The sequence below is a fragment of the Labrus mixtus genome, chromosome 12 (genome assembly GCF_963584025.1).
Source record: "Labrus mixtus chromosome 12, fLabMix1.1, whole genome shotgun sequence".
Classification (NCBI taxonomy): domain Eukaryota; kingdom Metazoa; phylum Chordata; class Actinopteri; order Labriformes; family Labridae; genus Labrus; species Labrus mixtus.
In genome coordinates, this window is record NC_083623.1 from 14,239,501 (window position 1) to 14,259,045 (window position 19,545).

The 19,545-nt window shown below is 40.7% G+C and overlaps 1 protein-coding gene across 1 annotated transcript; it reads right to left on the reverse strand.

Annotated features, from left to right (window-relative positions):
* Positions 1–2,601: 2,601 nt before the first annotated feature.
* Positions 2,602–15,782, reverse strand: bmf2 (BCL2 modifying factor 2). The gene is made up of 4 exons (XM_061052143.1): positions 15,591–15,782; positions 11,881–12,126; positions 10,149–10,366; positions 2,602–6,547 (listed from the first exon to the last, which is right to left on the reverse strand). Exons 2-4 carry the CDS (start codon positions 12,101–12,103, stop codon positions 6,431–6,433), a joined length of 558 nt encoding a protein of 185 aa, XP_060908126.1. The 5' UTR covers positions 12,104–12,126; positions 15,591–15,782; the 3' UTR covers positions 2,602–6,430.
* Positions 15,783–19,545: the final 3,763 nt, after the last annotated feature.

Sequence of the window (19,545 nt, forward strand, 5' to 3'; positions counted from 1 at the left end):
GAGAACACAGAGGGCCTTTGTCAGGGCTGTGTGCGAAAAACTGCTGAGCCAAGCAAACCCTCACCAACACCCCCCTCCCCCCCTATTTTTTTTCTTTCTCCCTGAAGACACACACAAACGCTCACACACACACACACACACACTTACACACACACACACACACACACACTTGTCTGTGTTTACCAGCGGTCCCAGGGGACGAAGGTTTTCTGTGGAGCTGGTGGGAAGTTACAGAGGGGGACGCAGACTGTTTTGCGGTTAAAACTCTGTATATATTAGCAAAGCATTTTGGGATGCATCTTTAACTTTAATAAAGCCTGCTGCAAAAAGTTTCTGCAGACAAAAACACTTTCAAGGAAATGTCATCCCGCCTGTTAAAATGACTGCTCTTCTTGAAACCATTAGGAGAATTCATATAACTCCTGTTTTGTTTGAAACACGCTTCTGCTGCGGAGTGCTGCAATTTTTACTGTTTGCCAAGAACGCTCAGAAAAGAAACAAGACAAAGAAGAAAAAAAACCTTTTTGAATGAGTCCTGGTTAACTTACTGTCTGGGCAGAACAAAGATTTGACACACATCAGGACATCAAATTATTCTGAAATAAGACAAGACGATGCAAACATGTCAGCATCTCATTAAATAGAAATGTGAAAAGTGGTGTTATCTGAGGATATGACATTACTGTCTGGAGAAACACGACCATCCAAACTAAGTCATTTGTCTCACAATGTTCCTGAAGATAAGTGTAAATAAAGGGCAGACAGCTTGTCTGCAACTGATTTCTGTTTAAACATACAGATATCATAACACACTGTTTGCAGAAGCAGAAACGAGAGTGTGTATGTATGCTGCAGTTTAACAACAGAAAAATGCCCCAGAGCTTCTAACAGTGTTGGAAACATGATTACTGTATATCAACTCATATTGCCCTGCAGCTCAACGTATTCCAACGTGTTAATCTTTATGCGGATTAGGTCAAACTTTCTTCTTTGTAAACTTAGAAATTTGTATTTTCCAGAGGCCATTTGTTGATGTACGCACACACACACACCGAACACACTCACTGCATGTATACCCTCCTTTAACCTCCCTTGCTGCCCCTGCTGACACAAAGCAGATGCCGTAGGGGGATCATTTTAGAAACATATACTGACAGAGGAATGAATCATAGTTTATGTAAGGTACAACCTTAACCCACCAGAGGCAACAAGAGCATGTCAAAAACAGTGCTGAGTGTCGTTATTGCCTCCAGGGTTCATGAAATGCGTCTATTGTTCTTGGTTATTTAACTTTTTAGGGAGGAAAGGAGGAAATAACTTGTGTTTGGTCATATAGAAGACATTTATATTAAAAGACTGTGACTGTTTTCTTTGTTTATTTACATTTTTTATTTGATATTTCCAGGGGGGTGTAGGATTTCAAAAAGTCGTGATGCTCAGATCTTTGTCTTGCCTCCAATCAGGTCTAAACTTCATTTATTCCAATTATCTCTCAGCTGTGGTTGTGTTTCGGCATGTTGACACTCATAGATGTCTTTTACAGTACAGCAGTGTCGAAATATCGCCTGTAATTCATAAGATAAGATAAAATAATCCTTTATTTATCCCACAATGGGGAAATGAACATTGTTACAGCAGCAAAGAGCAAAGATTGCAGACAAAAACATAGGTATTATTTAGACTTTTACTACATATCTTCCAAAGTGAAACAGACCACTGCTTCATGAACACAAGAGTGCTATCCTGACAAAAGCAACACAGAAAACCCCTCTGTTTAACTGTTTAATCATTCTTCCATCATCCCTCCCATTCTCACATTATTTATCACTTTTCAGTAAAGCATCTGAATCTTTAGCTAGAATATGGAGTTTGGCGATCAAACATGTAACATATATGTTTGGGGAGATAGTTGCGTTGGTTGTGCTGTTGGCAGAAATGATGCCAATGCTATTGTTGTTTTCAGTTTGTATCTGACCTTGTCTTGTGTCGCTTTGGTCAATTTGTTTGAAACACTGTCGTCAGTTACTCACTTATGTATGTAGGCTAATCATTTTTTGGTTTTGTATCAGTATGTGTTCCACTGTGTTGGAAGGTGCACTCATCACCAGTGATGAATATTTAACAGTGACCTGTTTAAATTCATGTCGACTCAGCACTTTATTCTGATGAAAGCTGCTAAGCGCCTCAGTCAAGGATCACTGTTGTTTCTCAGAGGCTGCTATACTCAGTGCCTCTTACATTTTACCATGTTAGATTTTTAAATGTATTTTTGTATTTTGTATTTTTCTTCTGTCCTGTTGTCTTGCCGTAAAACCAATTGCCCTTCTGTGCCAAATAGATGTGAAGTTGAGTTGGCGTATAACTAGCCTAGGTCAGTTTCTCATCATTAATTTGGCTGCTAAGCTAAACAAAGACCAGAGAAACCCCTCAGTCAGTTACAGGCATCATTTTCTAACCAGTCCGACAAACACAGCAAACATGTATAGACAGTTTATCTGGACTACCAATGTGGTGTATGTGCGTTTATTGAGTGTTAAACTGTGCAGGTGCTTAAAATCCTTCAGGGTTGTTTTTAGTTAAATAAATCAAGCAAAAGCCATGTAAATTGTCCATAGAGTTTTAATGAAAAAAAAAACAGCAATGTACCCATTTAACAACAAAAAAATTAGAGAAATTGTAAGATTTGGAGAGCCAAGCTCTTATGTACAGCATATTGCACTAGAAAAAAGAACAAACATCCCCTGTCCTCCTCCGTTCCCTCCATCACTCTACGTTCTGCACTGTTCCAAACACAGAGCAGTCCCAACGATATCACAGCCAATGCTTTAACAAAAAAAAAAAAAAAAATGCTACATCTGGCCTGGGTCTCACTTCATAGGGCACATGAGCGTGAAATCCTTGAGACCACTCTGAACGTAAAGAAAGCAATGTGAAGACAATACAAACTCGCCGCGCACACAGCACAGGAGTCTGAAATAAGTTCCACTGTTCAGTTCATGTGTTCAAAGATATATTGTGGTTTTCACTCCATTAAATTACATTCAAACCTTTTAAGATACAGGGTTTTTTTTTCTCCAGGAATGTTGGACATGCATTTTTACTCCATTTACATATATCCAAAAAAGCCCTTGAACTGAGTGTCACATCAGACTTGGTAAAAATCCCCAAAATGTAAGATGCCATACCATTGAAAAAAAGCAATCATAGAAAAGAAAAAAAAAAGTTGTGTTGCTGTAGTTCTTTCTTTGATGTATTCTTACAAAAAGATATTGAAAATGTTTTGCTAACATGTTTTTTTTTTTTATAAAGATAGCAACAATAGCTGTATCAAATTTCGTGTCTTATGTATAAAAAAACACCAAATCACAGCACTTGACAGTAAAGATGCACTCTTTGTTGGATACTCAGAAAACGGATTGAAAAAAACTGATAAGAAAGACACTGAAGGTTGAACGCATTAAAAAAAGTTTCACTTGAGTCAGGGTTTGCAAAAGAGCGGTTGGTAACGACAGGACTCAACCCATCCCACGTCAGAATAATACTGGGCACCATGGTGGCTCATTCCTCCTTCAAATGTAAAACCCGCAGCCCTACTAGACTGTAGACGATAAAGCACAAGAACCCAGGCAAGCTGGGGTCGATACAGCATATTACAGATCTTAAAAAAGTCTCAGGAATCTAGAAGGGGAAGTTCAGCACAGGAGTAGAAAGAGAGAGGCGCAAAATACAGTATACAGGTTAAAAAAAAAAAAAAGTTGTTGTTGTTGCTTTTTATACAGTGCACATAGATTGCAAACAGTCATCTCTGGTAGTAAGAAGGATCTGCGAGGTGAAAGTCACCGTTTGTGCTGAGAGATGTCAAAGGTAGAGCCTGTGCCTCGTGAGCTGATGTGAGAAATCAAACTGATTTAAGATCGTTTTATAGAAGTTGATCTCACAGAGCCCAAGTGAAACAAGAGCTGTGACCAGTGACTTTAGGAAAAAACCATGCCAAGTGTTGACGATGATGATGATGCGACAGGTCTGTTAACTCACAAGGCACATTTTTTTTTTTTTTGTACATTTGATTGTCCGTTGTTTTCATAGAATTCGGCTCACACTGCGTTTGTGTGAGGATGCACGAGGCACATGGCTTTAGTCCAACCTCCCCCCACACACAGGCATCAAACACACAACTGAATGCACGTCAACTAGAAGAAAAAAAGGACTGTACACACTGAGATAGCATCTATACAGTAGCACTGAGCGAATATACACACAAATAAATTAGAATAAATTATCCAAAAGAGACCAAACAAAGTGAATCTTCTTGTCAATAAGGACAGGGAGTAGTTAAAGACGAGAGAGTGGGAGTATGAAGACCAGAGAGTGCGTCAGAAAAGATATCTGAATTGGCTCAGCGTTCATTGTTTGCAGGAAACAAACTTTTGGTTCAGCTGTTTTTTTTAGTCATAGAATAAAATATGTAACACACTTTTATGTTGAGTGAAAGTATTTGGAAACATAAAAAAAAAAAAAAAAATCGAATGAAACATCTTTGCTTGTTCAGCGTCGTCCACTGCATCATGTCCTCGCTAAAAGGCAGAATTTTGCGAACACTTTCGACATAAGCGTCAGGTAATCAACACGGTCACTTTAACTACTCCCTGAAGAAAACATAAAAGAGAAAGTAAAAAAAAAAAACATCAGTGTCTTCAAAAGTTCATATCATGAGTCTACAACAGACTGAAAAAATACATCAAATGAGGAATTGTTAACATCGTATTTGAAGTCAGAGGAGACTTTTTTTCCTTACATTTAGAAACGGTGGATGTGTTGTTGCAAAATGCTAACGTAGCACGTAGCAAGGAGTATAAACCTTCTCCTTTACCTTGAATGTGTCTGTGTGAGTAGTAAAAATGTCTTATTTTTGAACTGTACAGAGTGAAGCAGAATGTACCACTGGCAGTTTGGTGAAAGAAAGCACTTGAATGAAAAGTTGAGGTGATACAAACGTGTATCAGCACATCAGGTTTGAAGAAAGTGTGTGAGATATTTGACTAAACCTGGAGCGGGAAAAAAAAAAAAAAAAGCATCTCTGCGGCTTTTAACTCAAATGTTTCTGTAATAAAAAGGTATTTGTTAAGAGGTGTGTTTCTCTGACAACGCAAACATGTCTTGGGGAAATGTCCTTTTTATGGGCGTCAGTTTGATTGCAAATGCAACAAATCCTGAAGATTGTTCCTGCTTCTTTCCACTGGCTTTAATATTGCTCAGCCCTAAAAAAAAAAAAAAAAAAAAAAAAGATGCTCTATTTTTTTTCCACAGGTAATTCACAATGCAGCAAAAAGGGTGAAGATTGTCAATCCAGCCAGAGAACGAACCCCTGAAGAGCTTCAGAAAGTGATCAAATTCATCCAAAGACTTTCAGCCGTCTGATTGTTTTTTCCGGTTCCCTGATGGTCATCCCACAGAGGAGATTTGTTTGTCTTTGTGCTTATTTGGTAGAAATATTACTGCAGATTTGGGGAACAGTAAGCACACTCTCCTACAAACACAGGATCACATATTGTAAGAGTAATCACAAATACAATCTTGAAGTAACTCGCCTATGACCTCTAAATTCAAGTATGCATGTGTTTTTCTTTTAAATCAACAGGATCTGATCAACACACTTGAACAGCATGAGTGGTACTCGAGTTGGAGATACGGATGGATGACACAGGTTGATAAAAAATGTTTCTACATCTACAGTGGAAGCTGGTAAAAACACAGTGCCACACCAGCGTGTAACACATCATCTCATCAACCATTTGGAAAAAAAAAACAAAAAAAAAAACACCAGTGTGGAAAAGTCAAAGGAAAGTTCAGGGCGGGTTGTAACTCTGAGAATAAATTAGTAATGTGCCTCGAGTCCTCAAGGTTTGAAGTCAGAAACTTCAGCGCAGAAACGTCCATATCCACAGATGGTCTCCGAATGAAACTGGCCCAAATCTTAAAAATGGATTCTCTTGTCTTTATGGATTCGTTAATGCAAAAAAAAAAAAAAAGAGTTGTTGCACTGTGGCAGGAGAGAATAAGGCATTCCCCGGACTGATGGAGGTCCTTCAAGACTTGAAATACCAAATAAAAAGAGCAGTTTACTGTACAAAATAGGTCATCTTACAAATATTTCGAAAATATCTCTTTAAACACAATGGCTCCTTCTTGGAAAGACGAAAAAAAAAAAACAATAAAAAGTAACAAAAGAAATGTAATCAAGTCTCCGTCCAGCGGTGACTAGTGTCTTCTTCATCTCATCTTCAATTAGAAAACAAAAAAATCCAAACCCGTGTTCCATCTTACAGTGCCATCTCTTAAAGTCTGGTCCCTCAACCCCGTGAGGAAGGGGAGAGGAGGGAGACAAAGGGGGGGGGGGGGGGGGCGAGACAAAGCCGAGCAGGCAGTCCCTTCATCTCTGCGCTCCTCTCAGGCGAGGGAAGAGAGCCTCTCTTTGAAACAGAAAGCCAAACAGGGCCATGGTAAGGCGCATCCAGGCGGGCAGGTTTTGTCTCTGATGCCTCACGAACTGCAGACAGAAAGATAAAAACATATTAGTTTTTATTAGCACGTGGGAGGGCATGTTATATCACAAACACTACGACTGGCATACTTTCATCATCATAAAAAAATGACTTCACGGACTCAGATTTCATAATATCAGGTTCTCTATGTGAACTGTGGTAAACCCTGTGTGCTAAAACCATGTGATCAGGTAGACTGGATGTTTCCACAACATTAGCTTTTGTGTCTAGCAAACACGTGTGTCATAAGCACATCCTGCCTGACACAGGTACAGGGTAACGCCTGGAGTCTGTCGGATCGCTTTGGAACTTTCATTACCAGTCAGATAGAATAATTGTAAAGCTACACTAAGTTTTTTAAAGCCTTGGGAGTTTTAGTTTGAAAAAGTCAAATGAATATACGATAGTCAAGGTTATTCTCGCAAAAATCTGAGGAAAAACATTGATAACTCTTAAAAAGACGTTTTAAAATGCAGGTAAGTTTGCGTTTAATTAAAACTTGAATTAAAAAGTCAACTCAGGAAAGTTCACAAGTACTTTAAAATGAATACTTTGAAAGGGATTTAAAGTAATTCCTCTACTGTAAGAAAACTTGGCTTTGCATTTATCAAGTCTACAGGTAACCTCGTTTTAAATTTCGACTTCTAAACAAGAAGCTTAAAGCGTGCTTTCAAAGAACGGGCTTCTTAATTCATCACAGCTCTCCTGTAAGAGCAAAGTCAGCCGAATAATGATCAAAAACAAAGGCGAGGAAGCTGAAACTGCTCCCTCCTATGGAGCTGCCTTCCCTGCTCCTGTCATGATCTGTCAGGCTGCTCAGCTCCGCACTGACTTCAGTCAGATGAAGGAGTTCCTGCTGCAGCCTGCGATCTCCTCTCTCTCTCTCTCTCCCCCCCTGCTCCTCATCTCTGATCCAGCACAGCCTCACCCCCCCCCCCCCCCCCGGCTCTCTCTCTCTCTGAACACTCAGATATTTCAGCCTGTTGCATAAGCATACTTGTAACGATCCCTCTCCCTCCATGCTCCATCAAGGTCTCTACCAGCCTGGCAATCAGAGCCCGCCACAGGCTATTTAATGCAGACCAAGCAGACTGAACTGAACTGAAGCAGCACCGCTAAATGTAACCTTAATTGTCCTTAATTGCCTTAATTCTATGCTGCGGAACTTACTTAAACAGTACCCTGGTTTGTTCCACATGAGTCTCATCTTTCTGCCTGGGTAGCAGTGAATTGTGTGTTTTTGTTTGCCCTTTTGGGATAATGCAAATTTGAGCTTGGATTCAATTTCTTCCCTAAAATGAACTAACACAACACCTATTTCATCTAATAAGATGAAGTTTCCAGTCTGTCTGGACCAGTTTTTCCACTTTCTTATTCATTTTTTATTGCAGCAAAGAAGCTTTTTAAAGGGAACAAACTGCCTCTGTTTTTCGTTTTTTTACCAGCTTGCTGTCTCTGCTGACCTCAAGAAGATAAAACACTATCATCCAGCAGACTTACAAAAAAGAAGTTTTATCATTCTAGTTGTAAAATGTTTTATTTGTACGCGCATTGAATTATTGTACTAATAAAGCATTACCATTCAAAATATTCTGATACTATGTTGTATTGATTTTCCCGGCACAAGTAGAAATGTCCTTAACATATTGGTATTTCATTGGCCACATAAGTAGTTTGAACTCATACATAACACTCAAGCTGCAAATACAATCTACTCCACATAAACAAAAGCCCACACCAGTCACTTCTGCTCGGAGAGGTGAGTGAAAAAGTCTAACAATAGCGAGCAGACACAATAGAGAGAAGCGATTGGATATCATAAAGAACCACTTGTGTTCATTCTCCCCCCTTTAGAGTATTTCTACAGCAGCGGCAGTATCAGATCCTGCAGGATAAAACCGACTCCGGCGCAGACAGCAGACAAAAAAAAAGTTAAAGACAAAAAAAAAAAAAAAAAAAATGTCTCTCTTATCTCTGTGTCACAGAGTTGCCACACAAAAACCAAAACACACACAAAGACGCACACACTGAGCCAGTCAGCGGGACAAGTGAGGTATTGTGGGTAGCCATGAGTCAGATTCTATTTTTAGACGCACGAATAAACAGACGGCCAAGTCTACCCAGACACAGACGTGCTTCACTCGCGCTCGCGACAGACACGCAGAGCTCACCTGCTCCGTCTCAATCTTTGTAGTGTTTGTCAAAATCTATCGCCGTATTTTCTTCATTTCTCTCTTTATTTGTTCTCTTTCTCTGGTAACAACACTGTCAAGTGCTTTTCAAAACTTATCAACCACACCTTGTTCTCAACAAAGATCCCCCCCCCCATCTTTAACAGTCACCCAGTCAGCAGCAGATAAGAAACATGCCACCCCTCCCTGTATACTCTGTACTCTTTAACTTATTCCAGTCATACGACTTCTGTGAACTCTAACCAGTAACTGCTTGATAAACACTGACGCAAGTTAACACCCGAGGAGTGACACCAAATCTTGCCAAAGTCAAACAAAGAAAAGTGTTTTGTGTGTAGCGTAGAATTTATTCATCAACAAGCAGAATTAAGCAAGCCTGCACAATCACCTGACTTCAACATTTCTAAAAAACCTTCAAAAGTTCTAAACTGTTTCATGCTGTGTGTGGTATTTTTTATGTACAAAAGTCAATAAAAGGAATAAGAACATGCCAGTGGACTTTTGGGTAAAAACAAAAGTACTGACCAGAAGGCTTGCTTTGTCTTTTCAAAGGGATACAGGAAATTGGTTGGAGACAGGAGAATGTCATTTAATCCGCTCTTTCCCCCCCAAAAAAAAATAGTTGGAAGCATTAAAAAGTGGAGGGGATGGATTTCACTCTTTTCTTTGCTTTTCCTCTGTCCTCATACAGACCTGGTAACATATCCCTATTATACCTGTTGACTGTAATTGCATGCTATTGATACCACTGACAAATCATATGTAACCCTCTGCTCCTACTCAGGTGCTGCTGATGTCTTTTAGAAAACAAAGATGACCTTGACAAGAGGGCCAAACTTTAAATCACTATGAGAATATTGAAAGACAGAAAAGGGCGAGGTATATCGCTAATAGCCAGTGACAGTTTTTTTTAGTTTCACAGGTTTAGGTTAGTTATTAAGTTATAATTGCCTCTTATTGACTTGGGAAGTTTCCTTAAGTTTGGCAGAGAAAGTGGTTGATTGCCTGCAGAAGCTATTTTTTATCTAGCGTGAGTTGTGGTCAGCCAAGATGGTTACTGTTTTGTCCCTTTCCGCAAATGAATGAGCCACAAATTTGGTACTTGATAGCTTTCATTTATGTTTCTTATCAAATGACAGAAGACTTGCATTACCGGCTTTCAAGTAGAACTTATTGCCTGAACAAATTCTAGTTTAATTCCTATTAATATCCCTTGTTTTTTTAACTTGTTCCAGTTATACCTTCAAGCAGATGCTCTCCTGGGGAAAAAAAATTAAGTCTTAAAATTTCCATTTCTTCTTCCCAGAAATGTAAATCTGCTTTTGTTTGTATTGTTTCCCCCCTTATTGCAGTCGATTGTTTGAAGCGGGAATTCATTTGAGGATCCACTTCATTGTTTGGGAGTCAGGCTTACCAGTTCAACATGATCCTGGTGGAACTTGTCTCCTATCTCTCGGAGTTTGCGACCGATTTGCGCCTCGACGCTCGCCCCCGCCTGCTCCTCCAGCCTTTCCGCCATCCTGTCGTCTTCCTCCCCTCTGTCTTCTTCCTCCTCCTCTTCTATCTGCCTCTCTCCCCTGTCCTCCATGGGCTCAAACTGAGCAGGGAAATGTGAGCGTAATCCAGCATTGCCTAAAAGGAAACATCAAGCCTTTTTAAACTTGTGTTGTTGTTGAATCTCTGCGACACCGAGAGGCTGGTGTCTGTCACTGCTGAGGTGATGTCAAGGTGAGGAGACATTACTGATATCAGCTCTACTTATATCTATAACTACTTGTGTTTTTCTTTTTAGACAAGATGGTGAAAAAACCTCGGAAAATGATTTTCTACACGGCTTTTTCTCCCTTCCTTTCTCAAACACAAACAGATTTTATCAGATCTTCTCAGAGGGGAAAATTACAACACACTCAAAGTACAACTCAAGAGTCCACAAAAAAAAAAGTGCAACAGTGTTGTTAGGGGGAAGAACTCAAACACCTCATTGATTCAACAATGGCCTCAGTGAACAGCAGCTTTTTTTTTTTTTTACGGCTGTGTGTCACTGAGTTTGCACATCGCCTCCAGCATAACTCCTGCCATCATGCCACTCGGAGGGAAAACATTTTGTTATGTTATCATGTTTGCAGAATGCGCTGCTATTCTGCTACACAGAGGAGCATAATATCTCTAAGAAAAAGTGAGCATACTGGACCGGGGCCAAGTGCATGACATCAATTACTGGTTAGCTTATAATGAACCGCGATGACTGTGAATGTATTGAGGACTTTAAGTCCAGAACAATAGGAGCCTCTTAAATGCTGACACTGAATCAACAAACAAACAAAACTCTTCTTCAACTTTCCATCAATTAAATTAGGGTGACGTCACACTGATGTAATTAGATACAGGGCAACTATATTGGATTTAAATGGTTGCACGTATTAGGGTTGGAATGTGCCTTTATGTAGGCACAAAATTAGAGTTGTTGATTTGGATTGTTTCAAGAAATGGCAATGTTAAAGGAATTAAAAAAGAAATGAGCTGGAGAGTGACCACCATTTATCAGATTTGGTTAAAAATGTATTTTTAGAGTGTTAAGTAAGAAGGATAAATTAAAACTGACATAGTAAACAAAAGGTTTATTGGCATGTTTCTGAAGTTCTCAGTATGTGATTGATAGGATGAGGGGATCTCCCAACTACAAGAAATCCAACGTCTAAGATTGTGTGATTTTTGAAAACAGCCAGTTTGCTTTATTTGACAACGAAGGCTGAAGACGCAGGAAATGTGGGGAGAGTAAGTCGGGGATGGCCGGCAGTCGAACCAGAGACCAGTGGGTTGAGGGCTGAAGGCTCCATACATGGGTCAACTGCTCTTTCAATTGAGCTAAACTGGCATCCCGTCTGTGTGAAAACTTTAAAGGGAATTTGTTTTGTTAAATGTCCCAAAAAAAACCCACAAATGATTCCACTCCCATCTTGTCTGGCACTTTAAATCAAATTGACAGGTTTAATCACTTGGGTCTTTGAGGCCAATAAGCTCACAGACAAAAGGAATGACTAATACTCTACATCATGCAATGCTGCACACACTACGTGTCTAAAACTATAAGCCAACATCCCCGTCAGCAGGCTCAAAGTATTATTATCTCCCCCCCCCCTCCTTACCGTGAAAGGGTAAGTGAGGCTGCCGGTGCAAGCTGCAAGGCAGTGTGTCGACGCTGATGCTGTTGTTGTTATGGCTCTGTGAAGTAGGCATGGCAGCGGTGATGGCGGGGAAGGCCTGTCCGGCTGTGATCTGTGTGGATGGGTCTTCGTATTTGATGTCCCTGAAGGGAGTTCCCCAGAGCTGCGAGATGGGCCGTGACATGTCCTCCTCCTCATCATCCATCCGACGCCTCAGCGGTAAACTCCCTTAAGAGAGGAAGGGGACAGGAGATGGAAACTTTAGGAGGAGAAGTACGTTGATGCTGCAAAACTCAGCAGCACGAGTTTTGACAAGGTCAAAAAAGAGGGAGCACACCCCCCCCCCCATTCTTTCCTCCCTACACCAGCTCCCTGTTAGCTCCAGAATCAATTCAAAAATCCTCATTTGTCTACAAGGCACTCAATGGTTTGCCCTCTTCCTACATCACTCCTGTTCCTCAGAGAATCAAGACCCTCTGACCAAAGACTTCTGTCTGTCCACAGATCCAGGACAAGGGGTTATGGGGACTTTTCTATCTGTGCCCCAAAACTCGCTGTGGAACTCGCTGCCCCCTTTGATCTCATTCTCCCCCGTTATTGACATCTTTAGGAGTCATCTCAAGACACCTTTATTCCTTAGCTTTTAACTGTCCATGACTACACCAGCACAGCTTCCTCTTCATATTTTACATTATTTAATCACTCCTGATTTTCTCTACTATTTCTGTTTGTTTCATTCTTGTCGTATTCTGGATGTTGAAAAGCACTTTGGATTAACTCTGCTGTGTGTACTGTGCTTCATGACTAAAGTTGATTTGATACTGTAAATATCATCATTTGTTTGAAGACTGTACAAAAAAAATGACAAATCTCATTTGTTATTAGTAGAAACTCTGCCCCTGTGATAGACAGCAAATGATCACACATTATCTACATTCAGTGTCAATAATTCATTAGTCATACTAATGCTCAGTAAGGGGGCTGATGTAGTGTGAGGTTATGCTGAAAACAAACACGCAGACTTGGATCTGTCAATGTTTACTCGGTGTAAAGAAAGGTCATAAAAACACAAGAGACCAGCTGTAGCTGAAGCATAATCTCCTATAACATAGTGATAAGCAGCAGCAGGAGCCAGACGTATGGAAACACCCCGTGTGTGAGGACTCTGTGGGTGGCTGAAAAAGCTCAGCCAGATTTGCCGCCCTCCCGCAGCAGATTTTGCCAACCTGTTTCTGATGATGTGCCAATCGAAATCCACCGAGAAGGGTTTTTTTTTTTTCTACTAGCAACCCACATTAATCTTGAATAGTGTGCCACAGAAGAGAGCCCAGTCAGGGGATAAGCGTCCTCTCCCACAATTCTGCAGCTTAACATTAACACTTACTCTCTCTCTCTCTCTCTCTCTTTTAATCGCACAGTCACTGGCTGGCTGCATGTTTACACTGACAATCCATAAACACATAGAGCAGCGGGTGGCGTGTGAGTGAAACCCCGGTGAAACCAAAGTTCTGGCGAGACTGTCATGTGCAGCCACCGTTTCATGAGCGAGATGGCAAGTTTCACTCCATCCTCCTGTAAACAATCACACTCTTCCTTGTTGGCCACGTGCCACAATCTGCCCTGCTCTTCCATCTTTTGTCAAGGGTGCCTGTCTTTTTCTTTTGTGTGTGTGTGTGTGTGTGTGAGTGAGTCAAGACAAATGGGCTGGGTTGACTGGCAAATGCGAAAGTTGAAACTGGATATACTGGTATTGTGTTTACCGAGTGATGCAGCCCCGTTTGTACATCTCATTGTGAAAGTGTCCTTTTGCATGATGTCATATCATATGGAGTCAAAAGAGGAAACTGCAATTTAATCAGCCGTGGAAAAAAACTGTCTGTGTAGCTAGACCACATTATTAGTGTCAGATGATTTTCTCTGGATTGGACTGTCTGTTTTTTTTTTGGGGGGGGGGGGGGGGGGGGGGGTAAACAAAAACATATTCTGACCCACAAGAGATGTGGCCGCCAGCGTGTACAGAGCATATAGTCTACATTAACTAACTGTGCAAAATTCCAAATAGCCCTTATCCGTGTTTACTTCTCCTCCAGACAAGTTAAGTAGAACATTAATTCATGCTACGCAAGAACTCTCTGCAACAGTACAAGTTTTCCTCAAGTGTACACCTATGTTGTTAGTCAATGAAAATGTGTGTGCTGCTGTCTTAAATTTCCCCTGGCAGCCAACAGCACACTGGCAAGATTGCCATAGTGTCAGACACATAAAAAAAACAAACATAGACAGCGAGACACACGGAGAAAGACATCACACACACACACACACACACATAATATACACACGGAGATACACACCGCCTGGGGCATGCAGGGAGGCCTGGCATCCAGCACAGTGCTGGTCAGAGGCTCAAAGCAGCAGCAGAGAGTGGCTCCCTCTGCTGCACCATCTGTGCACCGGGCACTGCTCCATGCTCGGGGTGGGGGTGCACACAAGGTGAGCTCTGCAGCTATTTCACCTACTGCCTTCACGTAACTATGAAAACATATCCCGTGGTTATCAGTGTGCAAATGACAGGCTCCAATTAAGTCATGAACTCGTTTTTTTTTTTTAACCAACAGCATTTACACACAGTTCAGTTGGCCTGGGCTACATGTTTTGCAGCCAGAGTTATTGTTACTTTTGCTATTAGTGGAAGTTACTTTAGCCCACAACACTAGCGTATCAGCACAAACTGAAAAAAGGGCACTAAATGCGACTTGCAAGGTGGTTACATTTGTTCAAAATTGGGCTCTGGAAGACCACTGCGGATGCTGTGCAGCTTGACCCGCATCAGGAGCTTGATGACCGGGGGCAGCTCAGAGCGTACACCCGCGACGTTCAACCGCGGACCACTGTAAGCAGAACATCCACACGCCGACAGCCGAAACATCTACTAGTGCAGGACACATTTTGCTGACACATGATTCTCAGCAACAACAAAAAAAAACGCAAAAAAAACAAAACCCAATCGTGTTTATTTTTTTTAATAGAATCCTGTTTTTTTTTTAATCCTGAAAGTAGGCGAAACTCTGGGTTTGCTCTTCTTCTTTCACTCGTGACAGCGTCAAAAAGAAAAAAAGTAGTAGGACTCCGAAAAACGAGGACAGTTTCATAACAGTGTTACTCGCATTGCTATCATTACAACCATTATCCTCCGTTGACTTTCTCCTCACTCCAGTGACAACTCTTCTCCAAAACAAACACACCACAGCGAGGGAAGGTTTGCCAATACAAAGCTGCAATTAACAAACAATGAGTAGTACAAAAGCCGTAGTAGCAGGTCTTTTTTTTTTTCTTCTTTTTTTTTTATGATGATGTTGGTTACAAATTCGTTACATGTTGTATTATTGTGTAAGGACGAAAACAGTAACGCAACATCAGCCGGTTAAGAATCAAGCAGTCACACACATCAGTCACTTATCCACGCAGTCCAATTAAACAACAATAAAGACTTACTCATATTAAGGAACAAAACATAAATACATCCTTTAATGCCATCTCAATACGCCAGCCCTCCTGCAAGTCCGCTCGCACCGTCTCTCTGCCCGGGCATGCCCGAGCTGCCCGCACATTTGTTGACAAACTTCAACGCACAACGAAGCCCGCGGCGGTGCAAAAAACAGGATTTATGCACTTTTCAAGTTTCTTCAACTCACCGCCAGCAAAAGCGCTTTCCGTTGTGATCGGTGGTATCTTGACAACTTGCTGTTACCTTGTTTCCGACGGACTGCAACTCATGCGACTCGTATCCCTCTTTGCATTACAGCCGCTCATAGAATAGAGGTTTGCTGACTAGAGTGGGGTTGTTTTTTTTCCCTCTCTGTCAAAGCGGTCCGCCCCGACGGTCCGGGACCCCGCCCATTCTTAATAATGGGAAAGGAACAGAGTCAGCTATGGGTGTCATGCAAATAGGCTACAACACACTGAAAGGATGAAACAATGTTGTTGCGTTTGAGTCGCACGTCAATCTGATTTTTTTTTGCAAATGACAAGTGCTCGAGGAAGCGTTTAGACTAGCCTATTTAATTTAATTCAGGAGTAAGCAATATCTCATCGTTACGGTTATCAAGAATCATTCAAATCCATGAAATATTGAAAAGGTTACATTAGTAGAAGTGCAGTAAACGCAGAGTAAGCTAAATGCACTCGAAGGACCAAGCCTGTCTTAACCTACAGGGCATTAAACTCACAACAATATGTCAAATAGACATTATGCAAAATTCTTAATTTGTATAGAATAGGAATGTCTCTCATAAATGGGCTCAGTTAAGCACGTTGCTTTTGATTTGGTGTTGTATTAGGGTACATAATCAAATGGAGAACACTAAAGCACTTCTTCAACTATAGGCTATTTTATTATAGCCTACTCTGTGTGGTAAATAAACCTGTAATGGCTTCATCGTGTGCCAAATGTAGCCATCATTTTATATTTGGGTGTGTATTTCTGAATAATTTTCGAATTTCAAATAAACACGTGAATAAATCAATCAAAACAGAAGTGTAAGACATATATTAAGTTGAATCTGTATAGTTGTTGACATGAAAAAAAAAATATTGTACCTGCCACTTTAAGAGAACAGTGTTCCTCGCAACCATAAGCTGGTGACACGCAGTGGACCAATCAGGTGGTTTGTTTTGGTCCCGCCTTCTGCTTCGGGTATCTTGACACGTGGAGGGGGGAAAAAACACAAACCCAGATAAGGCATGTGACTGCTTTCAGCTCTGCTCAGCTGATTGGGAGCTGCTGCTAGATAGAGTGATTGTACCCACCCAGTAACTGGGTTCGGTGTGCTGATGAGTTGTGTATTGTCAAGGCAACAAATAGAGCCATTGATTGAATTGCCACACATTCATGTCAGTGTCCCATTGTACAGTAATGTCATGGGTATACATTTTATATAAAAAAGAACACAATAGAAAGAATATATTGTCATGAAATACATTTTTATCTTTTTTTTTTTTTTTAAATCCTCTGAATACGACCACTAAAAATTAAACATTAGGCCTACATAATTAAAATGTAAAATGAAAAAAGTAAGTTATCTAAACAAACCATTACATGAAATAGTTTAACTTAAATATAAAGGAATATGACATTGTATGATATAATTTTATACAACAAAACACAACATAGTGAAGTTAAAGTGCCCTTAAATGCATCATGGCTCTATAGTAACTTGACAACAACGCGTGAATGTACAGTGTAAACATAGCGTGGAGCCATTTCAGTCCAGACCCTGAGGGCACCCATTGTTTAACATGGTGTCCTCAACTGATAGATGCACAGTGACAGTGAACTAAACCACATCCCTGGCTGGTGACCCTCATTGCACGGTGGGGGGGCACGCCCATCCATGGCATCACTCAAAAGAGGAAGAGAAATGTACAATGAAATCAAGCCTTAGCGGCAAATAAAGAGGTTACTGAGTTCAAAACAAGCTCCCACGAAGAGTGAGACTATCTGATCCGTGGTGTGAGTCAGATTTATTCCCAGGAGACAATTTCTGGATGAAAGCAGATGCTGTTGGTTTTTTATCATGTTGTGTAGGTCAGCCCGTGCAGGATGTTGTGGGTTTTTTTTTTTTTAACACTGTCCCACTTCTTTATTGTACAGCTGGTAATGTGGTAACGTGTGATTTTCTCAACTTGTCACAAGATTCCCATGCACAGCTTTCTGGCAGACCAGCAAACAACCCCTGCTCAGCCTTGTTACAAGCTTCCCAACCCCCCATCCACACTAACCTACTGCCTCCAACTCACAGTGAAAGGGACCCCACCCAAAATTTGGAAGTAGACATCTGATGGTGCTTGTTTTTGCGAACTCTCTTTCTCTTTTTTGCGTGTTGTGTGGGTGGGGGCATTAATGGATGATTGTTTAAGCAGATAGCATACAGTTTTAAACACAATATAACATTTTTGCAAGTTATTTTGCTCTAAAACTTAATACCTATTATAAACCTTGTGAATGGCTGTGCACTAAAGTAAAAAAATGACTTATTGCATGAAAATTTCTTCATTTTCAACTACATTTTGACCCATTGGTAAAGCATTGAATATGAAAATAATTTGTAGTTAACAGCTGTAACATGAAGAGTTATAAAGGAATCCATAGCAAATATAAATGAAAGGACAAACATGAACGAGAGTTAAATGCCGTCTACAAACGCCATATTATTTTCTCTCTTGTTGAATGATGTTTAGGTATTTATGATTTGAAGGACAAAGCTGCGTTTTTCTGAATAATTAATAAATACCTCGTGATTAAAGCGCCCTTTGAAGATTAAAAAGCTTAGACAAAACAAAAACAAAATTACCCACTGGAATTAAAAAGTTTAAAACATCAGTTTTGCTACAGTTTGATGTGGTATTCTGGCTTTTAAAGCTAATTTCAGAGGTTGAACCTTCAAAAATTAATTAGTCCACTGTGAGCTGCATTTGAAAAACAAAGAAAAAATAAAAATCAAATCGCCCATAAGCATTTCAGCGCTCTAGTCCTCCCTTAGCTCCCTTTATCAATAACTAATTAATGTTCCCAAACAATAGCTCCAAGATGAGAGCAATTCAATCACAGTCAGTTATTCCATTAACAATGGACTCTGGGGTATACAGTCATTTTTCTATCAGTTTCATGTGTTTTGGTGAAGTCTTTTTCACCAGAGTTAACTACATTTGGGTTGCAAATCTGATCCCCCCCCCCTCCCCCTTGTGTTGTTAGAGAAAATAACATGATGTGCTGTCAATGCAAGAGTTTTAGAAACCCAAACGTCATGCATTGTGCAATCTCATCCTCTGTTTTTAAGCTGTCTTTTACTTTCAAGCGCGCTGTTTGAACCCCTTTGAAGAGGGAAAACAGCCTTTGTGTCGGCGCTGAACTCACAACTTGTCATCTAAACTGAAACTTCCAGTACCTCTAATGTGTCAGCAGCAGCGGCAGACAATGTGTCCTTACCCATTTTTATCCCAGCAATTTTCCCCAGCGAGGCAGTCAAATATTATCCACCATGAGTTATTTCTGATTTTGTGCTGCCAGCAGAGGTGCGAAGGCTCTGGATGTTGAAATTTTTCAAAGTTCGCTGCATAATGATACAATTTGCTTTGTGGCTTTTTCCCTAATGGTGCCTGACGTCCAGACGCTTTGTCTTCAATCTTCAATCCGTTCCGCACCCAAACAACTCCATCCGTGTTTGTGCTTGTACTGCATGCACTCACACATCACAATTTTATGGTTTTGATCCCTTTGCCGCTTCATTATCTACCTAAATCCCTGTTTTTAGGGGGCTGTTTTTCACATAAATTGATTGTGAAATATCATGACAGAGCTGCCAAGTTTTCACAGGTTATTGGAAACCTCTGTCCGCCTCCACACTCCCCTCCTCCTCCTCCCTCCTGTTCTGTCAACACCTCTTGATTTTAACCACAGGTACAGCAGGGGCTCTGCCAATAAACACTGCTCTCCCTGAGTTCATCCAGAGGTAACACATTTGAAGCCCAAAACCACCCGAGGGGAAAGACTTCCTTACGATGATTATGAATGTTTTGTCACTACATTAAAGCCGTGCATTAAATGTGAACCAATGCAGAAGTGACACTGGGCATGTTTTGGATGGAAAT